The following is a 27,020-nucleotide window of genomic DNA, read 5'->3' on the forward strand; positions in this document are numbered from 1 at the left end:
TTTCTTATTATTTATTGCTTTTTTTAGTTGTTAGGTTTGACTAAAATACTTCGAATTTCAATTTTAATATCGTAAAATACAACAAGCAATTTCAGGAATTTATAATGAGTTTGATTTGATAATTTTTTTTAAACGGCGGCGTATACTTAAGTCAGACAGGTAACTCCAAATTCTCCGTTTATAATTATGTAATTCATGAATGAATTATTATAATTATTTTCAAAAATTAAAGGGCGGATACTCAAAGAATGTTTATTTACAAAGTAAGATTTTTTACGAATAATAAAAGTGTATATTTTTGCGTCTGTCTCCCCGTTTTGCAAGTATGTGGATTTACTAAATTTAGTACAAATATATTTTCGAGGATGGGATGTGCAGTTCAGAGTAATTCTGCTTAAAATGGGCTTAATTTTAAAAATTTATTAAAAAATTAAATACATTTTGGCTTTTGTTGTGATGACATTATTTTTGTGTTTCTATCTATGTTATACTTGTTAAATGATTTATTTTATGTGTTTAGGAATATTATTTTAATCCTGTAAGTTCTAAAGCCGTGAATTCATTTAATTAGAAATTTATTAGCTGTTAAATTCTGTTATAAGTTTATGTGTTATTAATAAGCTGAAATATGCAGCTAAATGCAATTACCTTAAACCTTATGCCTTAACCTTAAACCTTCTGCAATTACCTTAAAATCATTAGAATCATCTACAGTGGTAATAGGAATTTTTCAAATTCACTTTTAGAATAATATTTCACTTTTTTCGATTTCAGTTTACATTTATTAGAATTAATTTGACATACTTTGACAATGAAAGATTTAGAGAACTGCTATAACTTGCAAATATGTTTGATATCTGTAGCCTTGTATTTTAAAAGAAAATTTTACTAATTTTCATGTAAAAGAGTTTTCCTTGCATTTAAGCATGAAGATTTTGTTCATATCATTACATTTTCTCTCCGGATATTCTCGCCTACATCCAATACTTTTAACAAACTTAAACTAATTCACTCCCTTTTTTGAATGAACTACAAGTGATTTATTGGACGTTTATGATGCCCTGTACCCAGAAGCTCCAATATCGTAAAATTCAACTAACTTTAAACAGAAGTAATCTTGGTAATGCTTTGTTTCATCATTTTCCTCAACTTTTTTACTCATCATTTGGAAAAATATTTTTTTAGGCCGGTGCATTAATTTTTCTTGAGACATTCCATTGCATTAAAAAAATTAGTTAAAAGAACATGATGCATATTAAAATGTTTAAGATGATGTGACAATACTCTTTAAAAAGTTATAATTGGAGATGAAAATTCATCAGAAACATACCATTTGCCATCTGGGAAATGCTTTAAGAAATAAAATAAAATGTGGCACATTAAAAACTAAGACATGCAATCATTCTACTTAAATATCTTTTCCTTAAGAATTTCTTCATCAGTTTTCATAAACTCGTGTAAGAAAAGGTATAATTTGCTCTTCTTCTTCTTGCACTGTTAAATATCTATTAGCATAAAATCGGAAAGTCCTGCTGTTTTTTACTATATATTGTAAATTTTAAAGCATATCTAAAGAAAAAGATTTTCAGTACTTTAAATTTCTCGGGGAATTATTTCCTTTAAAAGTATTTTAATTGGGTTTTATAAAACTTCTTTAAGTGAAGCATTTGTATAATAGGCCCATTACTTTTGAGATGATGAATGAAAAAAGGTTCAGTAGATAGGATATTTGTATTTATTAATGTGTATTAAATAAAGTGTCGATATACTTCACATAACTATTTCATGTAAAATGATGTTTTCTGAAATGTTATTTGTTTACCATATTGCTTTCTCAATAGAAATATATAATAAGTTAATACTTATGAAGAATGAAAATTATTAAGCGGCATCTAATAGCGAAATTGTTGTAAATTCTTTTGACTTCATTCTGTTGTCTTCATCATGGTTTTCAATTAATTTAATTTGTATAACAAAATATTCATATAAGATTGATACTGGAGTGCGTGTTAAAATGATCCCACTGAGTGACTGGTAATCAATCAACTAGCTACCAGCATTCAAAGGGTAACTGATCTATATCGGATATATTTTATCACATTGGAAAAACCTGTTGATCGAAGGGGAAGAGAGGCAGCTTTTTGAAAATTTAGAAATGGATTCGCCAGAGCCCTCATTCGTATTTCTTGCTATGTTTTTATTGATTTGTTTATGAAAATAGATGGAATATTGCTTACAGATTTCTATGGATTTGTTATATTGAAATGTTATAGAACACAATTGCTTTCTTTTTTAACCATTTATATCCGTTGCGAATGGAAATTATGAAATTGAAATTGATGTTCGCCTAATTTAGAATCGTTGAAGTTTCAAACTATTGGATGCCTTTAACGTGCAGTATTTACCCGCATTTATGCTGAAGTCGATAGACCTTTCTCATTTCCTGATTACTTATGTAAGTGATTCCCCGTAATCCCCCACCCCACCCCCAGTTTTCATCACAATATCTCAGATGGACTGTGATGATTGATTTGAAACTTAGCTGACAGTATTCCTAGGTATTATTTCTCTTTAATTACATTGTTATTTGATTGTTATTATTAATAACCATTTTGAATTGGTTTCATGGAAAATCCTTCAAGTCAAAATTACTGAAGAATAGGAGGTATTCTTAAGTTTACACAACATGTTAAATAATATTATGTTAAGCTTGATTGTAAACATTTGGCTTCATTTTTTGAGTTGTTGAATCCTGAAGAAAATTTAAATGTCAACAATACCCTAAGTAGGATACGGAAGACACTTCCTGAAAAGGCAACTCTTTCTGTAAATGGGGTCTGTTGCAGCCTAAACCTTGAACCTTTCATTACGAATCGAGTCGTATCCTTTCCATTTCTGATGTTGGGTTTGGATGCGAACCCGGCTTTTCAACGTCATCTTCTTAAGATATAAGACTTTGACCTAGTAACCCGTTTCGCATTGTTTTTTGCCAAGTAGAGCATTGGAAAAGGAGTCGACTCCTTTTGATTGCCTTCATTTTTTTTTTTTTTTCCATTTCATTCTTCCATGAGTCGTGAGGGAGTTCTACAAAATAAAGTAATAACAAGAATTTTTTATGGAGTGTGTGAGAGGCTATTTTTACTCTCGCTTGTGTGAGCATCATATAAATTTCAATGGCCAAATATTTATCACTATTTACAGGAGTGCTTAACTTTTTTTTTACATCTGTGACTTCATTACATTCGTTCTTTAAGTTTAACATTTTTTTTTGTTTGTAGAACTTTTTTCTTTGTAGACTCGGGGAAATATATTTTAAATTATAATAAGAATTTAGATAATTTCTGCGTATATTTTTTAGATGTCTCGTTTATTTTATATTGTATAACATTATCTGATTTAAATATTGACTTCATATTTCATTAAAAAAACGTTACAGGGCTCATTTCTTTTAAATTGCAAAAACATTTCCTTCATAAAATGTGCTTTTAATTGCACTCGGTCCTTTTACTATAGTCAAATCTTTCTGTTTGGGATTCTTCTTATTTGAATGCTTGTTATTTGACTAATAGATGACAAAATAGAGAAATATAATTTTCAAAACGTGATCCAATACTTCTTTAATTTTAAGGAAATAGAAGCGTGAAGTTTTCGTTTTTGAAGGATGGAACTATATTCCCAACCCCCTTAAATTATGCAAGAATTACCAATATATTTAAATCAATATATTTAATCAATCAATATATTTAAAATCAATCATATATTTAAAAAACTAATAACACTCTTTATTTTTAATTGTTATAAATTATAATATATGCATTTTCCTCATTGGCTATGATTTTCTTAAACAATATATACTTATATGGAGGGGAACTTAAAGGAAATCGCAGAATTGTATATGTTTTTTATAGTCTACTTCAATTTAGAAAAATCGAAAAGTTTATAAAGTTTTTCAAATTTGTTTAAATACTTTTTAGGTTTTATTATTTATTCGGAAGTTGAAAACCGAAACGTTCCCACCTTCAAGAAAGGACTTTCTTCCCCTCCGCGCCAAAAAAATATCGAAATGTCAAAAAAAAAATTATCTTTCTAATAAAACAGGCTATTTCTGCGATTTCTTTTTTTAAAAAATATAGGTAATTAACTTTATTAAAATTCATTATATCAGATTTATGTTTGTGTTCAGCAATTTTTGTGTAAAAACATTATTAAAATAAAAATAACAAAATCATTAAATTTTTTATATGCTAATTTTTTATTAAGCGAACCAAATAAAATGTAATTAAATTACCACACTGAAATGTAAAAAGGATAAAATATTATTTAAGTTACACTTCCGAAATACCTTACTGTCTATGGGTATGGGTTAAGTCTTTTTTTCCCCTTTTATATTCATGTGTTTCATTTCGATAGGAAAAGCATGTACAATTGTTAGAAACGAAGCTTCCTTAACCTGAATAACACATAATCTATTCTTAAATGAAAATAAAAATTACAATTGATTTTAAGTGGTAAAAAAATGATATAGGTTAATTTAGTACAAATTATTTTAACTATACTGTAGGCATTCAAATGATTTCTATTTTAGGTGTAACAGTTCATGATTTATCTTCTTCTTTTATGTGCTTATTGTACAACTTTGATTTCGGCAGTTTTTGCACATAATTGTCCATCTCATGTATCATACAGGCAATTGTAGACATTATTTGAGATCCTTTATCTTTCAATCCAGCTTGATGGCTCGAAACAATGTCCTTTATTTTAACACTTGGTGGAATTTGTAGCAGGAGTAGCAATGTACAGTTTCAGTGGCTGGAGGGAACTTGATGATGACTTCATCACTAATTTATTAAAACACTAGTACAATGTTTTAAATTTCTGTTAGTTGATTAAAATAATCATATACCATCTGATTCAAGCTGTTTTCTTTCTGTTGTGCAATAAAATGGTGAACTTTCCTCCTTCTCCTTCAATATTACTTTCAATAGAATTAGGATTTCTTAAGATTTATTGCAGGTGTTTGCTGCGGTACAGCATTTCTACCGACTATAGTTTTCACTTCCTGTGAGCCCAGTTGCCTAGCCGCAAGAAAGTAGAGAAAGGTCTTTTTATAACTGGCACAGAATTAGAGCTCTTCAAATCCTTCGCATTATCTTTGATGTTACATTTACACTTATTCAACAAAGAGACATCCGTATTGTTAGGAATAAGAGCAAGAAAATCAATATTGTGGTCTGCTACATCAACTTGCCTCTTTCTTTTTTTCTATATCTCGATTCCAATACATTAGCATCACCTGTTACAGAAAACATACGTTCTCCAGGTGATCAGCGAGTTGCAAAATGAAACGCTTCTTATTGGTTTAGAAAGGTTTTGTGATTCGACGAGAATTCTGTCATTAAAAATTATACCTTTAGCATTCTGCAATATTGGTCTTTATTACTTTCAGTCTATCAGTCATGCGCTTCTTGATTTAAAATAGGGTCGACATCATCCCTCATTGACCATAGTACGTGGACATAAACTGACTTTGTTCTGTGGCAACGGGATGGGTGGCTGTAATCAAATGACCATACTAGGAGAGCATAAAAAGTTTTTTTTTTTGTTACTAGCTAGAGATGGAACAAATTGTTGATACTCGTTGCGCCAGTAAAATTCCAAACCCACCTAAAAGAGGATTGCATAAAGTTGAGGAAAGAAATGCAGTATAACCTGCACTGCATTATTACATGCAAGACCAAAGCTGTACTAATACGTAAGGAGATGATATTGATAAAATAGAAGGAAAAAAATGCACTCTCGAAACATGCGTAATTTTAATGATGGTAGTATTTTAAAATGAAATAATTTGTAACCTAATTATTTTTTTACACTTTCTATAGCTTTGTATCTTTAAATTATGACTGTGCTCCAAATTTTCAGTTTAGAAAAGTTTGTTGTTTAGAAAAACTTTCCCCAATGCCTTTCCAAAATAAAAGTTATCGCTACACCGACTTTTAAGAGCAGCATTAAGAAATTTTTTTTTCAAATGTTTAATTAGTAGCTATTTGTTTGCCTTTCGAGTTTAATTAAGCATTTATTTAGTTAATTTTTATAAACTTAGTTTTCTGTGAATTAAATGTATTATTTTACTTTTTGTCATGTATTCTTACATGAAAATTATATGATATATAAGTAAAAAAAAATGCTCAAAAGCTTAATTACTTATGTTTAAAAACATCATATTTAATAAGCGAGATAGCATTTTTTAACGATTCGAAATGACAAGGAAGGGAGTAAGCTGTAGCCTGAAGAGTAATTGCAATCCTTCGAGATCATCCATTGAGTGTTAATCGTTGCTGTAGAGAATCTTGATGACTGTATTATATCTCTGCAGAAGTTTGTTTTCAATGAAAGGATTATAATTTTTTAAACTACTATGAATTATTATAGACACGCATGCTTTTGAATAGAATCTTGATTGTTTTCTTCATGGATAAGTTTTGAATTTGTACTCTTTTATTCAACTTGTCTAATTTCATATTTGTAATCGATTTTTTCCCTCACTTACTGATGTGCTAGTTTTGAAATTCTGTGCAATTTTATCCATGACTGCAATATTTTAATATTTAAAAAAACTTGATTATTGTTTAATTCAGTTGAATTTTGATGCCGCACTATTTCTAACAGTGAATTATAAATTGAAAACTTGGAAATGAATTAAAATAAAAGAAATCTGCTTTGGTTTTTCATTTTTAAATGAATGATATTAATTATCTGCGAGCACTTTCTTTTCCAACCAAATAGTTGAAATCTAATAGGTTATGCTAATTGCATTTTACCCTGACCGAGAAATGAAAACGGAAGCGCTTTCACCTAACCTGACCCTATTACCTCAGAGTTAGGACTTCTGGCCGAAAGACATAATGACCCCGTTTTAGATTCTCACTCTATCATCACACCTACTTAACAGAGGCCGGTTGAGTAATGATGCCTCTTTGCATACAGGTCTCTTTCTTTGGAGAAATGTATTTTGAAATCGAATTGACTTTTGAAATTGGATCATTCCATGACATTAAGCTTCCTATGTATGCTCATTTTGTTACGAGAGTTCAACAAATATTTTTTGCATAGAAAAAGAGATACAGGGGCTCACCTCAGTTTTTTCCCTTGTGAGTAGCAACCTAAAAATTGCCAAAAATCATCCACTACATATCTGCCAACAATATCAATTTCGGGTTCTGTTCTGCTCAATTCCCTCCTCAGGGATGGCTGCACCCTCGTACTTTCCTTTCCCTATCTGTTAACTTCACTGCTTCAAAGGCTTTTCTAGAATAAGAAGTTTTATCTAAATTTCTGACAGCCAAAATACAAGTAGAACCAAGAGTTGGGAAAAATTCATGTTTCTCATATATCTTCAAGTGAATAGGAATGAAAAGGTAATAGGGTGCTAGTTATAACAAGGGCAAGTTGTAACACGCGAAGGTTTTCAAAGTTTGAATGCTGGTTTTTGCAGTAGTTGCGGATTTCTTCCAAAAATTGGACGGTTTCAATCATCTGGGAGTGTAGCAAAACATTTCGGAAGACAAATGCCTGTAGTCTCTTTATGCATCACCAAACATTTCAAGAAATCCTATAAAACGAGATGTCCCATAATCTCTTCTTCCTTTGCAAGATTCAAAAATATGAAGGTCTAAATTGTCGAAATGATATTTTTCGAATCGAAATACTCGCCTGTCACTCTTCTATCTTGAAGTTTTCGTATAGGCGACTTTCCTTATTCAACTGTAATTAAACAGAGCGATTTGAAAATGGAATTTTCGTCTAAGGCAGGAACCAACTTGGAATAGGAGGGGCTCTTTTAAGAGAATGACGATATATCGGTCATCCACTGCAGTTGCTTTCTTAAGGCGGTCACCACCAACCTTTCTAACAACTGTACCTATGGTTGGAAGGCTTTCCAAGCGCGCGAAATGACACTGTTGTTGATTCCGAACTCTTCAGCTATACTGGTCAAACTGCGCCCCTCCGCCAGCTTTCCGATCCTTTTTCCACGTGTGAAGTCGTCCAGATGATTTCTTTTAGTATATTTCACGAAAGAACTCACACTTGCAGCGAATGTCTTTAATTGCGCCTCTGTTCTTCCTTTCTTTGCAGTCTTGAGCTGCGCGCGCCGACTGCATGCATTTTTGTACACTCAAGCCGCCTATGATGTTTTGTTCCTGACATTTGCATGCGCATCGCCTTTCTGCGTGTTCATTGTACTGATCGCAATAACCCTTTTTCTGCAATTTCATGGCTACCTGCTTAAAATTTACATCGTTGCTTAAATTTTGCACACCAGTGTAGAATCTGCACTTTTATTATTAATCAATATTTTGGGTAAATACAAATGAAATTATTATTATAAATTGCCGCGGAATCAAACTATTTGAATGGAAATTCCCACATTTTAAATTAAATTTAATTCCCACATTCCCACATCAATTGTTTTCCAACATCTAACGGGTTCATTCTTTGTAACACGGTTTAAAATGCTTAAGAAAGAAAAGTATTTAAAACTGGAAGCTGTTTTAAACCTGGAAGCGTTTGACACGAGCACGATTTGCGTTATTGACTCTTTCCCTTTGGCAACGCACATGCATCATTTTAGCTTACTGATATAACAGATGTCAATTGTTTGATGTATTTGGTATAAAATTTGACTAAGATGATATACCGTGATTCATATATAAGATGATTTCATATATCTAGTTCGTTATATATTTGAATTATTTGTGTTCGTTTACACATGAACAGACAAACAGAGGACTTCCCTTTCCAGACAGATTTTATTTAACATTTGATAGAAATACAATAAGGACAAATTTTACCCATCTAACTTATTCCATGCTTACAGAGTGAAACGGAACTTGAACAAATTGTTTTTTCTGTCACGAAAGCAGTCTAAAATGTGAAGATTCATCAAAATATCGATGACGAATTTTGTGACGGTTTCAAAATGTAAACTAGAAAATCTATTCTGAATCAACTTTTATTTTTTCCCCTAAAAAATTGCAGCTGCGATGTTTTAAGCAGTCATTAGAAATTCGAATTTATTTTATAAATAAGGCCTATTCAAATTTCGTCCATACGTAAAAAGGACATTCTTTGTGCTGAATGCGACGTCATTTTTATTTGCTTCGTATTTCAGTTGGAGATCATAGCGGATATTTAAAATGACACTGCGCGCTCTCTGTAACGATTTGGTGCAATTTCACACTATTTCTTAATTCTCATCAGAATCTCCAAAAATTGTATCCTGAGAATGTCCAATACAAGAATTTCTGTTGTCTCTAAACTGTTCAGTTTAGAAAGAAAAGAAGGAAAAAAAAAATGAATAGGCACAGGAGATGAAGCATGGATGTCTTCATCAAAACAACAATCAATGAAGTGACATCATCGGTCAAAGTGAAAACTAAACAAACACTTTCAAATCGTGTGTGTTAGGGCATAGGCTTGAAGTTTTTTTATTGGAGTTTTTGATGCAAAAGACAGCAATCAAATCAAATCCTGCAAACGGCGTGGATTGCTCTCAGGCATTGTGGTGTTGCCTCATGCTTCGGTTGAAACTCAGAATTTGATCTAATCTTTGATTGGGGAGTATTCGTTTTACTTCTATCTTTCTTATTATTTACCTTACAGTCCAGACATTGCGCCTATCAATTACCATCACTTCCTCATCTGAAGACCATCCTGGATGGCAGGAGTTTAGTCACTGATGAGGTGGAAGCGATTGTAAAAAATTACAACTCGTTCGTTGTGATAATTATTGAAATTAACGAAGAAATGATGTAGAAAAACAGACAACCGTTCGTAGCATCAGAAAGTAATTATTATTTGTTAATTGATTCGCTTATATTTCAACATGGACCTGACTCAAAATCAATTGCTGTATCTTGGAAGCAATATTGAGTGAAAGGATCAGAAAGGCATTATATTTGGTTGTGTTCAATAAATGAAACAATATATGATTGGATTTCTTTTTTATTATAATGGTTCGAAATTTTTGTTAATATCTCAATCATCAGTCAATATGCTAGTTATCTTTACAATAGACCTATTTCGCTGTTGAATCATTTCAGCTTTCAATTATCTTCCTAAAGCTTCTCAAGTGGATGATTTCAGAAGCATCTATTTTAAATCAAATTGTGTATGTTGATAAGATAACGTTAATATGCTTATAAGCTGAGTCCTATGGTAAATTTCTTGGACTGAGCTGAGTTTTAAAAAAAAATCTTTTCACTTTTTTAAAGAAATAATGGTTCATTTAGTCTTATTAAAAATAAAATCTGTGCGGTTCTTATCTTTAGCTGTAGAATAGCTTGTTTCGAAAACAACAAATTAATATAAAGCCTTCCTCTCCAAGATAGTGGATATGAATGCATTTAGTACGTATGTTTTAATCAAGATAGTGAGCGTCGTGCCTTTCTTGGTGTGCCTGACGAAAGTGAAATGGAACTTGCTGCTTTGAAAATGACTATTGAATTTTTTATTCATTGCATTAATGAAATCAGAGCCATACACATAGTGTAATAAAATCTTCTATCATTCTCTGAATGATATGCTTATGCGATTTGTGGAAATACGATGGGGGGGGGAGTGCCTGTTTATTGACCATTTTGAAAACTCAAAGCGTTCTGGGTAACAGTTAGTATTTTTTAAACAGGGAATTTTCTACCAATATTGCGGGGAAAAAATGAGATTATTTTTTCTGTTCCTTATTTCATCCTGCCATACTAAGTTGAAAGCATTCCTGGAAGGTAGTGAAATAATTTGCTAAGTAGTTTATTTATAATTTTAGCAATTTAATATTGAACAGAAAATTCTCATCCCCTATTAGTAAGTCTTGGAAGAGCTGTTTATTTAATTAAAATAAAAAGATTTCAAAATCGAACCAAAGAATGAATTTTAAATGAATAGTCCTTAAGAAAATATGTTTTTGATAAAGACGCCACTATTTGCACTGAAGCATGCTGCTGCGTACTGTGAACAATTATCATTTAGTATATATATATATTTTTTTCAATTCACACGGAATGGGGGGGGAATGTTATTGGGTGAAAAGATATTTAAATTCATCTCCTAATCTTCGATTTAGTCAATATCGAGCTTTTGATCAAAAGAGTTCAGCTTTTTCTTTTCTAATTTATAGACTGATTTCAGTTTCTTCAATTTTGAATTTCTCTTTTACAATTTTGAATTTTTGCTTCATCGATTGTGGGGATGAACCATTCAGCTGTTGTGTTGTAACTTTTGATTTCATTTCATACTTAAAGTTTGATTCAGCGATTTAAAGGTGAAATGAGGATAGTTTGTATCTCCAATATTTTCTTCATTAAATAGTAGAACGTTGTTGAAATATAATGAACTTTATTTTATTTCGGAAATGAGAATTTGGTGACCCATTGCTACAAAAATTTGATGCTAGTGAAATAATCGTTAGGAACGTTTTGGTTGATTTTTTTTTATAAAACTTTAGTTCTGTTATATATGGAAATATCTGTTATTGTCATACTAATTCAAATGATTATTATTATTTTTTTGTGTGTGTGCATTCTAAAGAGCCATCCAAATGGTTAGTTACATTGAAATGTATGGTGGCGACAAAAGCATTAAAAATACGGGAAAATAATATTAAGAAAAGTTTTATATAAAAAATTTGCTTAACGTGTTTAATATACTATTCTCTAACGCAGATTCTATAGTAAAAATGAGAAGTTTCTATGTACAAAAAATTGAAGATACAAATCAGTAGTGAAAAATCATCTCGCACCACTATTTTTATTTTTTCAAATATAATCATCATTTATAAACTGCAATGAAGTATTTTTAACAATTTTTATCCTGATTTACTTTAAAACGAATGAAAGTAAAAATACAGGGATATCTCGTTTAACATTACATTGTGTTCTTTCATTATTATGTTGTATCATGAATGGAATATCATGTACCATCTACTATAACTTTAAAATCGGAAGTTATCTAATCCAATTAATACTTTCAAAGATTATTCATAAAATTTAATCATACAATTTGAACTTATTACCACTCAATGTTTCGAAATTCAAATGCATTTGATAAGTTGTCAAAGGATATATTAGCTTTGCTGCAAGCGATTTCGCGTTTTCCCCGTTGTGTTGAATACAGCAACCATTTTTTCCTGAGACATTCCGCTACCTCACTACTACAGTTCCGCAAACGAAGATCGATGCTTGTTTCCTTCTTCATAACCTTGAACATTTTCTCTTTTATCCCGCTCGGACGTTCACCTCTTGTAGTTATGTCTGCAGCGCCCTCTAGCGCCGCCTCCCGCAGAAAAGTGCTTTATTTATAACATTACGCAAGTCATTTTAAATTTCATTTCAACGCTGCAGATTTTCTCTTCACATAGCTGTTTAATATGTATCGCTTTTTCTTTAGATTTTTGTCAGATACCGGATATTTTAACCTTTTTGTGTTTTAAAATTTGTAACTCTACTCAATACTCTGTTCAACAATTAATTTTTTTTGTAATTTTTTTTAAACTTTTTTTTTTGTTTCAAATTGTGCCTTTTTTTTATTTCATAAAAACACATGAAAAGAAACTGATGGGAGAAAAATTAATTTTACATGCCTTTTTCCAGTAGTGCTGTCTACTACAACTCCCCCCCCCCTAGATAATTTATAGCATTCGTATGATATTAGTAAAATCGTTAATATATTCCATATGTTATTTATGTTCAAATACTACAGAACAATAATCTTAAGATTTTGAAATAAAATATGTAATTTTTAGTCAGGGAATGCTCTTTCTTTTTCTCGCATTCTTTATCTGTCTGTTTGAAATATATAAATATGCAATTCTCAAATAACCGTTTTTTCCCATTAATTAGTTTTTGCGATGAAATGGTCTTTTTGCGGAACATGGCAATTTTGGGGTTTAAAACATAAGAAATGAAATTTTTATGTTATTTCTGAGTTTATAAAAAATAGTTATCTTAAACGGAATAAATCAAAATCACCGGTGTGGAAGAACTTGTTAAACCAAATTTTTTGGTTAATAATTGTTGTAAAAGTATATATATATATATATATTCATATTTAAAATGCTAATTTGAAGTTCACAGAACAAAATTAAGAAAAATCTGGTATAAATATAAGTAAAGCAGTAGAAAATAAGTTTTTAAATTAAAAATAGCCGAGAAGATTTTGCAAATTAATTAACAATTTAAAAAATAATTTCAATTAATAAATGATAATGCAAACAGTGTGCAACACTTTGAATGCAAGAAATTCGATTCACTTTTGTCAGTAAAATTCTTTTTTAAAACTGTGATTTTTTTTTTTTTTTTGTGTGTGTGTGTGTGCTTAATCTATAGTACACAGCAAAGTTCTTTAATGAATGATGGCCCTTAATAATTTATTCTCATACAAGATGCTATGTGCGAACATATTAAAGTACTGAAAACAATTAAGAAATAAAAGCGATATTTTTAATAATTTTTAATTTGAGCTTCGAACTAACCAAAATAATTTTAAACGATAGATGAATTCTTAAACATTATGTTTATAGGAAATTCAGGGAATTGAAAAAATTCAGATTAGCCAAGGTTCAACATATAGAGCGTCAATTTTCAGAATAAGGAGAACTATAGTCTCAGAGTAATCCGCCAACTTAATAATTGTTGTTTCCATCTTTCCAGTCCAGTTTGGGCAGCTGCCCAAAATCAGTTTTCTGGACAGAGAACAAAGGCTGAGTGTGACGCAACCCAATCACCTAGTCAAAGCACCTTGCTTCTGCCCCCCCTCCCGGCCTTCACACTGACTGTGACGCTCAAGGTGACACTCGGGAGTTGATTGGCCGCTCCTTCCTTTTTCACAACACAGCTTCCCGTTTCAAAAACATGTCCTCAAAGCAGCTAAATGATTTCTGCATCTGCTCAAAAAAAATTCGAAAAACAGAGTCGTGTGTGAGTGGATATTTCGTTTTAAAAACTTGCCCACAAAACTTTGGGTAATTTTTGACAAATGGAAGGAGACTTTTTTTTTTAACGTTGTTTGAAGTATTTATTCAGGTTCTGTGAAGCGCCGTGAAACAGCTAGAAGAATTTTTTTAGCAGTATCATCAGTTTGAAAAAAAGAGAGAGATAAAAGTATTGTCTTAAATTTCCTCTCAACCATACCTAAGCCTCCTCTCATCCATGCCTTATTAAATATATTTGGATGGGTTAAAGCCAGATGAAAAAGGACAAAAATACATATTGGTATTTTTTTCATGTACGCATTTGATAAATTACGCGAAAAATTTTGATATGTATCAACAGCACAGCATTCAACCCAGATCGCACATTTTATCATTATATCATCATTCGAAGCTAGTCATCCTGGGAGAGATTTTTTCACTTCCATTCATAATAACTTAAAGGCGCGGCTGCGCTGACATTTATGCAACTTTCACTTCTGAAATCAATAACAGGGCCTCACCATTCCACTTTCGTCCTATTTCAGGGACGAATGGAATGCTGCCAGGTACAACCTTGGCAAGGGGACGGGATCCTTAACTTTTGGGGACTGTGGTTCCCCTTATCACATTGCGAATGGAAAGCAGGTTTACGAGTTCATTTCTACACATGGGGGAGAGGGGTAGAATTGTAAGAGCTGTGCCGTCGGCTTCTATTAATAGTACTTCCTTTTCTCTTTTATAAATCATCTTCCCGCCCCAACTCTTTCATTTGTGTCTGTTGATATTTGGAAGGAAGGTTGAATTTGGGGTTGTTTTATTTATCGTTTGTGCTTTTGATTAGATAAGAGTCCCGTTTCAGTAAAAGGAATGATTAAAACTTCCGTATTTAGTAGCTGCACCATTAATGGCATATATTGTGAGTTTTAGTTTCAGAAGAGGATTTTAAAAAAATAATAAAGATACATTTTTAGAAAGGATGCAATAATATATTTGGAAAGAGCTGTCTGGAGTAACCCGATTGATTAAGCTTAGAGGAAGTGACTTTCTGTTTTAGTTGTGAAATAAAATGAGCAGTTAAATAAATTATGTTCGGTTGATCCTTATTTGAACTAAAAATGGAATCTTTGGCTATTACAAAGAATCATTTTATGGGTTCAAGAACTAGCTATCTTCCCCCATTTCGAAAATTTCATTTTTAATTAATGTCAAAAATTCACCTCAAAAGGAATAAAGGTGTATTTAGCAGATTTATGATTAAAATTGAGAAAAATAGACTGTTTTTCTGTTAAAATGTGATAGTTATTATTAGTTAATAATATCAAGAAATGGCGTAGATGCGGAGTGTAATTTTTGTGAAATTCAGCCGAGTGTTTAAATATTTATAAAATAACTTATTCAGCTTAGTAAACTTTTTATAATATCAAAAACAACTGACCAGAACTCGCTTCACGTCCGTCAACAGAAAATTACATTTTTATTTTTAAAAGTACACAACTTTTTTCAACATCATTTGTAAATTAATTGTTAAGGCAAGAGGTGAAATGATTCTAAAAGTTAATAATTTAAATGTCATTGTTAAATTTATTATTGAAAAATAGCTCTAATAAGTGTCTTTTTCATGAATCAATTCTTATATTATTTTAAAATTGATGCAAAACTGCACATTGCCTCAATGCATCTGAGGATTGTATCCAGATGCAAAAGCTGCAAAATATAGAATTAAAATGTTCTTTTCTTAGAAGAAATGATTATCTTTGATGTTCTTTTCTTTCTTTGCTGGAATGATTTTATCTGAAATGTATCCCTTTTGTTTTTAGTGGACAATAGCTGCGATAGCACTCGTGGTGATCCCCGTGATCAAGAGATAGTGGCAGAGGCTCTTCTTCACTCCCCTGAAAATATAGACAGAGAAGCCAAGACCTTGCTTCAAAACATACTCCAGCAATCACCGCAGAGACTGCCCTATACGATTGCTTCCATGTACGCCGCACATGCCACAGGTAAGTCAACATTTAAAAAATCATATATTATGTTCAGAAAGCTTAACATTGGTGGCTTTAAAAAAAATCATTCATTTATTATTCCGTATTGTATAATAAATGCTGCTTATGTAATTGATGCATTTACGATTAACTTTTTTTCGCCTTCATAAGATTTCGAACGAACATGAAAAACTTTGATCTGAAGGGTTTTCTTTAGTTGAAATTACACTTGATAGTAACAATTCAAATTATAAATTAATTTTGGAATAAAGCGCATTTATGAGCTAAAGACTTGGTTCTGGTTCTAGGGCCTTCACTCCAGAGAAAAGCTCTTATTGCACTTGGGCTTTGATGATTCCGTTATAGCCTGTCATTTCCTTCCTAAAATATTCTGTCCGTTTTTCTAGAATAATTATTTCCACTTTTGCCTGAGTATTTAAACGAACGAGAACTAAATTTTTCATTGGCATCGTCATTGAGCATTGAAGAATTTTCTGCCGAAAAGCCCGCATGTTTCATTCTCTAAAATTAGAAAGTTGAAAAGATGTTATGTATTTTTCTTCACACCGCTATGAACCCATAATTCCCTTCATGGCTTTGCCAATAACCTCATTTTTCAGAAACTGAATCTGTTGTGAAAGATCAACTCCAGAGATCCTTGGAACTGTCGATTATTTCTGACTCAACTGTCTAAAAGAAAAGGATATATATATATATATATATATATATATATATATATATATTATGCAGAAAAATCAATATATAGTGGAATGAAATTTGTTTCTTAAATCGCTATTTTTGTGCAATATGTACTGAAATGTGTCGAAATAATTAATTTTTCGGAAGAAAAACAAACTAAGTCAACAAAACTGTGTTTGGTGAACGTAGTAAATGTTCTGCTTCATGTGAATTTAGTAGTACTCCAGATCGTTAAAATGAAATTTTTAATCGTAGATTAAAAAATGCGTATTGTACATATTACTCTTATCTATTCTTTGGTGATATATCAAATAATGAAAGCAATTAATTGACAAAGGTTGATGACGTGCAATTAATTGGGACACAATCGTAAGGAAGAAACAGATGGAGGGGGGATGGCTTTTTTTTTTTTTTTTTTTTTTTTGTCATACATAACTTTTAGTAAACAAATATCTTTTAAAACTATAACAGGTTTTTTAAATCAAAATAAGGAAAACTGGACGAATGAAGATCTCCCTATCCGTTAAAGGAGTTACTGATGCGCTAAACACTCATCTTGGGAGGCACTTTAATAGAAAATGCTTGTTTAATGTCAAAAAATGGCATTGATATTGCCTTCCTGAGATTCTTAAAAATTGAAATTCGCCGTTTCAATTTTTTCTCTCCCTAATCTCTTGAATTTCCTGTTAAAATAATGTGCAATTATTGTGTATAATTCGAATATATTTTGATTAATCCAGTAAATAAACTTGTATTCATATTTGATTTCTCCTTATTCTTTAAATATACTCGTATATTGAATTTTCAGTTATCTTTAAAAAAATAACTGCTTAATTCGTTCAAAAGATTGCAGAAAGTTTTATAAGGTAGTAGCATGAACAAATTCAGTTACATTTTTGTTTCCCCTTCAATTTTTCTGTGCTTAATTTCTAGCTGTACTTTATTATGGAAAGCGTTGTTATTGTTTTTGCACTCTGTAAAAACATTTTGCATAATAACACTCTCGTAAAAACTGTATTACCTCTGTACATTGAATGCATTTAGGAAGAAAAAAAAAAAAAAAAGAATGCATATATGAATGAATTATTAAAGTAATGATATGAGTTTAGAATACTAATTGTGACTCGAACAAATTTATTCTTGATTTTTCAGCTTTTAAATACTTTCAAACAAAAAAAAAAAAAAAAAAGAAAGAAAGAAAGAAAAAGAAAAGAAAGAAACTGAAACTATACATGCAGAATCTATTAAAAAAATACTTAAATTTTTAAATTTATATTAAAAGTAGCACTTAAATTACAAAATTATTCATATTATTCTAACATCATTTTTATCTCAAATTCTTGTGAAAAATAATTTAATGCGCTGAAGATGGATTTCAGCGATAATCAAATGAATATACGTTATGAGCGTTTGGATTAATCATTTTTCTTCTTTAAAAAAATATATATAATGGTAGACTTGACAGTTGACTCTGTTATTATTCATAAAAAATAAGTTGTGTCTTAATAAAAGTTTTATTTTTTATCATTCGTTTTTTTTTTAAGCTTTACGTGAATAGTTTTACTGAATACCTTTTAAGTTTTTGGTACCACTGCTCTCTCTCAGTATATTTTCTAAATTCATTGATTGTATATGATACCGCAATAGATTTTGTACGTAATGTAAGCTTCAATTAAAAACAATCGAAATGTTATTATGCCCCGCAATAAGCTAGAACCACTGTATATTAAACGTCATAAAAATAGTAGTTATTATTATTATTATTATTTGTTGGCAGCATTCATCTCAAGAGTCTACATTTTTACTCTCTCGTATCCTCCCAAATATGAGGGGCTCACTACGTCTGTGCTTTTAATTTGTTTTTCTCTTAAAAACTGGCATATCAGGAAATCATAGGCAAGGAGCATTATTTGAAGGGTTGGAAACTATCAGAATAAAGGAAATTGTTGAATTTCTGTTTTATTGTTGTTGTGTCAGCAAAAGGAAGGCTTGGACAACACTGAGAAGAATTGGCGCATTTTTTTTTAAACTTTAATACAACACTTATGTAATGCTAATTCGTTTTATTAACCGTCTCTTCTTCAATGAAAACTGACTTAAATTAAGCTGAATTTTTTTCTATACTTTTGAAACATGTTGGCCTTCTTCAATGTAAGAATACCTGCTGGTTTCAACAGAAGAATTTTGTTTCCAATAACGCAATTAGAAATTCCATCATTTAATTAGATCTAAAAGAATGCTTTGAATATTATGAACTGCGAAACGAAAATATGAATTAATTTATTTCAGATTCGTTAATGTGATTGCAGTTTTGAAAGGATTTTTAGACGTTTGCGGAATCAGTGGCATTTCTAAGGCAAATTTTTATGAAAACAAAGAAACACTTGTATATTTTTAATCAATTATCCACTTTAATGGAAATTTAATTCAAATTTTCAACCTCTCCTTTTTTAAATACAAAGAACAATTTTTTTTTTTATTCATCCCTTTCCATATTTGTCATTCTAAACCATATGAAGTATTGCGTTTAAGAAGAGATTATTTTTGTCCTTCATTAACTATAATGCTTTTTTTTTAATTATTAAATATACTAAAATAATAAATATACTAAAATAATATTTTTAAGACAGATTTTTTTGAATATAATGAAAATATAAAACTTTTTTTCAGCTTATGTTGTGCAGTTTTGTTGTTAAGAAATGGTTTATTAAAAGTTTTTAATGGCTTATTCAACTTTTTTAAATGGAAATGGTTTGTTTTTATTGAAAGTGACTTCTTTAGTTTAATTTTGTTCGCGTTTCGAGGTCTTCTTGCTTTACGTAATATTTTTATCATAATGTAATGGAAATATTCCATTTTATATTAATATTACGTAATTTTTTTTATTTTTCTGTCGCCATTCTTTTCTCAAAAAACCAATAGTTATATGCAGATAAAATAATTTTTTCTGTGGCAAGAGATGAACAATTCTAAAGATCGGATCATTTATAGTTTCAAAATCTTCTGTTTGAGCGTTACACAAGCTGATTGACAAAAGCTGCAAGTCATCGGAAATAGAGTTTTTACTGTATTCTGTGGATACAGTTTTCAAGCGAGGTAAAGTTATGTGGAAATCAGTCAATTTTTATTATTTGTGCCTAATCCAATTGTGCAAAATGCACTCTGCACCCCGTGAGAGGTGAAATTTGAAAACGGCTTCCTCATGTTTTTAACAGATCGACAATTTTGCATACCTAATTTTTTATTTTAAGAATATACAAACCGACCGACGGTCAGCAGTTTCGGTGTGCATTTCCGATCAATTTCATCTACCTGCCGCTTGGTTTTACCGAGTCGACATGCTAGCAGATTTCATCCAGAATTCGAGAGATTTACAAATTTGTTGTTAGCACCTAATTTCATTAGTGTAGCTCAAAGCATTTTTCATTTTTTCGTGTTCACAGACATAATTACAAAAATTTCTAGAGTTTTCTTGGTCGGAATTTTTTTATGAATCAAATATTGTATACGAGAGAAATGTCAGATGGGGCTCATCTCCCTTTTTCTTCTTTCCAACGGTTAAAATTAGTTTCTTTTTGTTGATTTTAGTTTAATTTCGACGTAAATAGTTGAAAGTAGCCAATTCCAACAAACTGAAATAACACAACATTAAATTGTGGATTGCTTTCAAAACAGTTTCAGAAGATCGTGTATAAAATAATTAAAAAAATTTATACAGAATAGTAAATTATTAGAAAATCAAAACTATTAAACCCAATATATGTACTATATGTATAATATGATAGGACATTTTTTAATCTATAAAGCATAGTGACAAACTTACTCAAAAACTTGTTAAAAGTATTGATTTATTAAACCAAAATTTATATGTAAATTTAAACATCTCCATAAATAAATTTGTAAAGAAGAATATGAAATAGTGGAACAAAATATCATCTACCTATATGTTAATTAAAACATTCTTTTTATGTCCTTTGATTTAAGAGTTTTCAAAAGGTGATAAAAATTTTTAAAATGCCCTGTTCTTATTCCTCAGTTAATATTTAGTTTCATGCTATTTATTATCTGCGTCGTTCTAAATATCGTTTCTGAGAGCTTTTCTCTGACGCCAGTATTAGAATTAAAAAGACCTTATTCCAGAATTTGCCGAGTAAGAATTTCAGTCAACACCAAAATTACAGGTACTACAATTTTTTCATATTCATATCATAATTAAATATTTCCTTTTTCCTTCTCTATCTAAGGGGGGGGGATTTTTTGTCTTCGCGGGAAGCTTTTTTTTTTTTGGAATGTTATAAGAATAATAAAAGAGAAAGTGGTTCTTTATAGCAATACAAACATAACTTCTGCTTAAGGCATTCAGTCTGATGAAATAGGAACGAAACCACTTTCTTAACATCATTTGACGGCTGATCGTAGGCTATTGGAAAATGTAATATCAAAAATTTATTTAAAACAACAGAATTAGTTAAGAAAATAGATCCAAGACGAAAATAAAGACATATGGATATTCCTGAGGTCAAGGGCTTAAAAAAAGATCAAATTTTCAGAATTTGGTCCTACAAAGGCCAGTATGGTAACCCTAGTGGGGATTCTAAAAGAAAAGGAGAAATGGCGCCAAATGTAAAGATTTTCGTAACTACCGCTATCTGCATGCTTTGGAAAGGCAGAGAGACATTTTCAAGGCTGCAGTGAGAAAGGGGAATGCCCGAGCTGGCGCAAGTCGCATAACACGCGCCTCTTCTGATTGGCTAAGAGCTTCGCCTCTTCATGGGTAGCGGTGTGAGGGGCTAGAAGCCTTCTTCAAGGACAATCTTTTATTTATTTATTATTTTTTTTTTCGCTTTTCCCTCCTCCCTTAGTGGATTCCGACATCATTTTTGTATGTAGCAGACAGACTCGTCTCTCGAAATGATACTAGGCTTCTAAAGGTGCAAAGGTGCTTAGGGATTTATTTGGTAAAAGCCTTTCAACGAAAAACGTTGACTTACCTGAAAGATGGCGCACGTTTTTAGTATCATTCTTAACACAGTTTCTCTTCGATTGAAGTATTTTAAACAGAACTTCAATTGGATGCTCATTAATAACCGTGTCTGATATGAAATGTTTTCGCAGGCTATTTTGGCTTGATTTAAAAGGGTGTAATTTATTATGGCTTTTACAAAAAAATCTTGGTACTAGTTAAAAATTGTTAAAAAGCTCTTCGCTTATTTCTACAAAGAATGTTTGTATGTATGTGTAATAAGCATTCTTTGAAGAAGTAGGCGTGGAGTTCTTTAACAATTTTATTCTTCTTAATTTCGTAGTATAAATTTAATATATTATCAATTTTTTTTTTTTTTTTTTTTTGTCCAAGCCATGACGGGAGCATGATGTATTATACTGAAAGTATTTTGAATTTATATAGTTTTGAAGAGAATTAGCCGACCTAGCATTTTGGTTCCGCAGGGGGAAAAATAGTCCGCGCAACTCAGAAGTTAAATGTGCCAGGGAAACAAGCCTCAGTTCGAGAGATTAGGAAATTATTTCTTGAGGCTGAATTAATTAGAAGTTATTACACATACAAGTAATATGTTAAGAAGAAACTGGAGTGGAGTTCTTTTTTTTTTTTATGCCTTTATTCTTCATGGTGTTCCAGCAAGAGTTAAGTTTTTATTCATTATTAAGATTTTTCTACAAGAATCATGGCCAGCAGAAGAAGCGGGCCGAAGAAAAAGGCAGAATGCTGAAAAAGAATGAAGCCGTGAGAAGTATTTTGAACTTATATAACTTTAGAATAACATTTAGCAGAGAAAACCTTTTTTGGTTTTAAGCGTATGGAATTAAGAGCCCGGCCAATTCGGATGTTAAAAGTGAACCCTTGTACGAGTGATTTAAAATAAATTATTTTTAGAATGCTGATAAATTGAAATTATATATATGTGTGTGGGAGAGAGAATTTCAATTTACCCGCATTCTTAAAATTATTTTCTGTTAACTGGAATTCGAACATAAAAAAAAGCACTGCAATTTTTAAGTTGTGCGGGCATCTAACATCTTATAGTTTAATTTCTGCAACTTAAATGTCCCACGTGAAGCTACAGAATCAGATAAAACATGCTCTTCTCCTAATTGAGACTTTTAAGAAATAAGGTCTATTAGGATTATAAGACTTCTGTGAGAAATAGAGGATAGTTGCCCGTCATTTCTAAACTTCAATAAATGCTTGTTTAGAAATCCTATCTGAAGTTATCCAAATACTTTCTTCCTCTCTGACGAGTGCGTTTTGCCATTATCATGAACTTTTGAATATCAGCACCTTTTCCTTAATCCTATCTTTGCATGCTCAGTTTTCTAGAAGATGTATTTCATGCATGTGCGTTGTAAAAGGCGAATAGTCCCTTGAATATGTTTATTTTTTTTTCTTTACGGTTAAGCAATAAGTTCCATCTTTTAGTTGATTTTATATTTATATTGGATGATCATGACTAGGTATCGGATAGCGCACCAATGCCGAAAGCAGAAAAATGTCTTTTCAGCGTGTAGCTTATAATTTGTATACATAAGAGGCGCAGATATGGTTGGGGAAAAAAAACTTTTTCGAGATTTGTGAATTTCATGTCATATGCAGTTCAGCATTAGTTAAAGTTAGACCGTGAGAAGCGCGGAAAAAAACAAAACCACGCACAGCTCAGAAATTTAAATTGCTAAAAGATAAGAATTAAATTAATATGTGTGAATAAATTGAATTCATTAAGCACACCCACATTCATTCATATTAATGGAAAATAACTTATATATAATAAATATAAGTTGTGGAACTCATTAAATTATATCAAGTATAATTTACTCATTAAATTCAAGTGAAATGAAGCGAAATATATACTTGAAATAAATTTACTCATTTATTTCAAGTATGTATTTCAACTTGATTAAATTATCAAGTATAATTTCTTTTTCCCTCATTAAATTTTGTTCCAACGTCCAAAGAAGGGGAATTTAAAGGGGAAGGTTTTCCATTGGAGTTATTTTTATTCCAAATCTAATACATCTTTTGAAGCAGCTTCAGTCGCCTTATCTAAATTAAATTTGTATGGCAGTCGAAACGGTTCAGAGAGTTCTAATCTTATTCACTCGAAATAGCTTAAATGAATATAATAGGCTTAGAATTGCATGACCATCTATGAAATTAGACCATCTTGCAAAGAATTTAATTCACATTTTTGGTTCGCAAAAATAATTCTTTTTCGCCTGTTGAAGTATTTTGAATTTTGTCAAATTTTGAATATTTGCTTAAAATTATTGTAGTAAGAAAGTTATTTTTCTGAAGGAAATTAAGTTTTCGAAATCTTTTCTTTTATGCATGTCTGAGTAGTTTCAATTATAATTTTCTTCTCCATTATTTCACATTACTAATGATTTAATCTTTATCATCAGGATTCGACGCGTGAATGAATCTATCAAATGAATTATATTCAAAATTTTGGTTCTATCGAGTTGGAAGTCCTTTCGTCGGCTTCCTATTAAAATGACGTCTCATCTTAGTTCAACCCTCTGACTAAGATGTTAATTCAACAAGTGAAATGACAACCACATTAACAATGATTGATTTTGAAAAATACTGTGCTGTTATATTTTAATTTTTGAGCTCGCTCGTTTAATTTATAAACATGCAGTGAGATATAATAAAGAAAATATGTAAATTACGATTTGTTGAACAGTACATTTATTAATTAGTAAAATTAGATATTGCAGCTTTTTGCATCGTTGTAAAAGCATCCTCTGTTGCTTTTACCACGTGTTCTTTTTAGAGGAGAGGAATTCCCAGTATTTGAAAGGGAAAAAGGAGACCCCTTTGAAATTTTTACAAATGATGGTTGTTAAAGTGGCCTGAATATTTCTGCGCAGACAGAAAATGCTGTAAGATTCTCCAACCGAAAATAAAATTGAAATGTACTGTTTCAATCAACTGAATAATTATGTATAATTTAAGAAACTGAAAAACATTTCAAGTCAAAGAGGCTTTAAATATTCTATTGGCATCAAGGAATGTGCGTATGGTTCTAATAAATGTTAGGGGGTATTATTTCTGAATCAATCAGGGAAAAGAAAGAAAACGATTGATTGTAGTGTAGTTGAAGGAGCAAACCAAACAAGCGATGGCTAATAAAACACGTTATTCATATGTTCAAAAACGATTGAAAATGACATTTTACGTTGTTCCAAGATTTGTTCTTATCAGTTAAAGAATGGGTGATGATGAAAGTAATTTTGTAATAATGGTTGAAAGTTCATATTCTCATAATTGTCAGTGAAGTTTGAATAAAATTTTATCCTCTAACGGCGTAACTGAAATCGATTCCGAATGGGCTCTCCTATTTTTCAAGAGGAATGTGATTTTGCTTTCCCTTCTTCCAAATGGAGCAGAGGCCCCTTTGTCCTGAAATCCATTTCCGATAGACCTATTCCCTGACCTTTCATAGAACACCCCTTCTGCGAACCTCTATCCTTTTTAACCTTGAGGGGCTATCAACCTCTTTGAATCCCACTACGGAGAAAGGGATTTCAAAGTGGAGCAAAGCCGTTAGGGGTCGCAGGTGCGGAAGAGGTTCTAATGGGTTTTGAGGGAAAAAGAGATTCCTTCGTTTCAGAGGTTTCCTGTTGCGTTCCATTCGTTTGATACAGCATTGACTTGAAGAAGAAGAAAAAAAAAAAAAAAAAAAATGAAGGGATGCATTTGTTATGAATAAAAATGAAAGAACGATTAATTTCACCAGAATTTAAGTGCCCTAATCATGCATCTCTTTATGGTTGGTTCACTTTTAACCATTCCTTAACCTTATGACCATACTAATACTTAATGACCTGAATGTAGTACCCCTGAATTATTAACCTTATCAGCGTACCAGTAGTGGCTCACATTTAAATGTCTCATCAGACAACGCGTACCACCAATGACTCGTACTTCATTGTTTCAATGAAATGCCATTTTTCGCTTTAATTCCTCGTCGCCTGACAAAGCAAAACACTCTTAGCGTAGATGTTAACATGTATAGGATTTTGCGCATTAGCTGGGCGAGATTTTATTTGTATAACACTCATTTTGCCTGAAAACCATCCTATGTATTTTTTGTTATCAACAAAAATGCTATTTCCAAAATTATGTGGTAAATCAGTCTAAAATTTTTACCTTAGCAAACTACTTCCATCTTCAAATATGGAAGAATTTCCAAAGATTTAAGAAAAATATTCTGCTGCAATGAGAAAATGTTTAATGCTTCAGTTAATACTGTATGTTTTTTATTTTAGGCTCTTTACCTCCAAGTCCAGCTGACAGTGGTGTGTCTGACGTCGACAGTAGCAGTAGCCATCTTAGTAATGAAGAGACGAAGCCACGTCTTATAGGCGCTTCCGGTATGTAATATAATTTTGAGAACTTTATTTATGCAACAAAAGTTGTGCGAAATAAAAGGAGCCGTTGGGTTAGCTTTTGATTTCGAAAATGAAATGGAGAAAAGTACAAGATAATTAGTAACTACCATCGATTTTTACATCGTCTATTGCTAAAAGTATTTCAGATCCAACTATTTCACTCCTCCCAAATGGAAGGAAGGCGTCTTTATGATTTTTTTTTTTCTCTCTTTGCTTTGTGTGGCACTAAATGGCTTGCTTTCTTGCCCCATCCTCTGTCTGAACTGGAAGTATATTGAAAACCGGTTCGACTGTGTTAAAACTTTGCTTCTTTTACTGATTTATACGGAGACAGCATTAACTGCTTATAACATTATCGTGAGAGATTTCAGTAAGCTTTTTATTTTTAATTGTCTTTGTTCAAATCATTTCCTTTTGTTTCTTGCTACATCATTTAATAGTATGTTTACCTTTAAATTAAAAAAAAAATATTCTGATATGAGATTCATTTTTAAGCTTGTTTGTTAATAAATAGGGAAATCTGTAATTTTGGGCGAATTTTATTGCTAGTAAGAAATCTGTTAGTGTAAATATTGTAGAGGAGAACCCACTATCTTTACTGTTGCATATAAACATTTGATATTAGTAGGTTTTAAAATCATCTTGAAAGTAAGCGCATTTTTATTCCAAAGTGTTATAATATGTGTTTCTTCTTGTGCGATTTGTACGGGGAAATAAGAATGTCTTGACACACAATTAAAAAATGTCACATTATGTGGGAAGAATACTGTTTACATGTTGTTTACTTTGAAAATTATTCGGGGTATTTTTCTCGTCTTCTTTCATGACAGTTAGCTTCCAAAAGTAACTTGCCTCCCGTCGCTACGACACTGTAGAGAAAATGCGCGACACTAGCATATTTCATATAACAGCGATTCATGCAAAATTTATTACATACAATTCATAAGATTTTTGCCCCACTAATTTCT

The 27,020-nt window shown here is 31.2% G+C and overlaps 1 protein-coding gene across 4 annotated transcripts in view; it reads left to right on the plus strand.

Annotated features, from left to right (window-relative positions):
- The window catches only part of LOC129958987 (ecdysone-induced protein 74EF-like), a 285,199-nt gene that overhangs the window by 233,530 nt on the left and 24,649 nt on the right, over positions 1 to 27,020 (plus strand). For all 4 annotated transcript variants that reach the window (XM_056071752.1, XM_056071754.1, XM_056071753.1 and 1 more), the window contains 2 exons: positions 15,778 to 15,960; positions 25,930 to 26,034. In XM_056071752.1, coding sequence (XP_055927727.1) covers positions 15,778 to 15,960; positions 25,930 to 26,034 — 288 coding nt within the window. The remainder of the gene's footprint in view (positions 1 to 15,777; positions 15,961 to 25,929; positions 26,035 to 27,020) is intronic.

The sequence above is a fragment of the Argiope bruennichi genome, chromosome X1, assembly GCF_947563725.1.
Source record: "Argiope bruennichi chromosome X1, qqArgBrue1.1, whole genome shotgun sequence".
NCBI classification, from domain to species: Eukaryota; Metazoa; Arthropoda; class Arachnida; order Araneae; family Araneidae; genus Argiope; species Argiope bruennichi.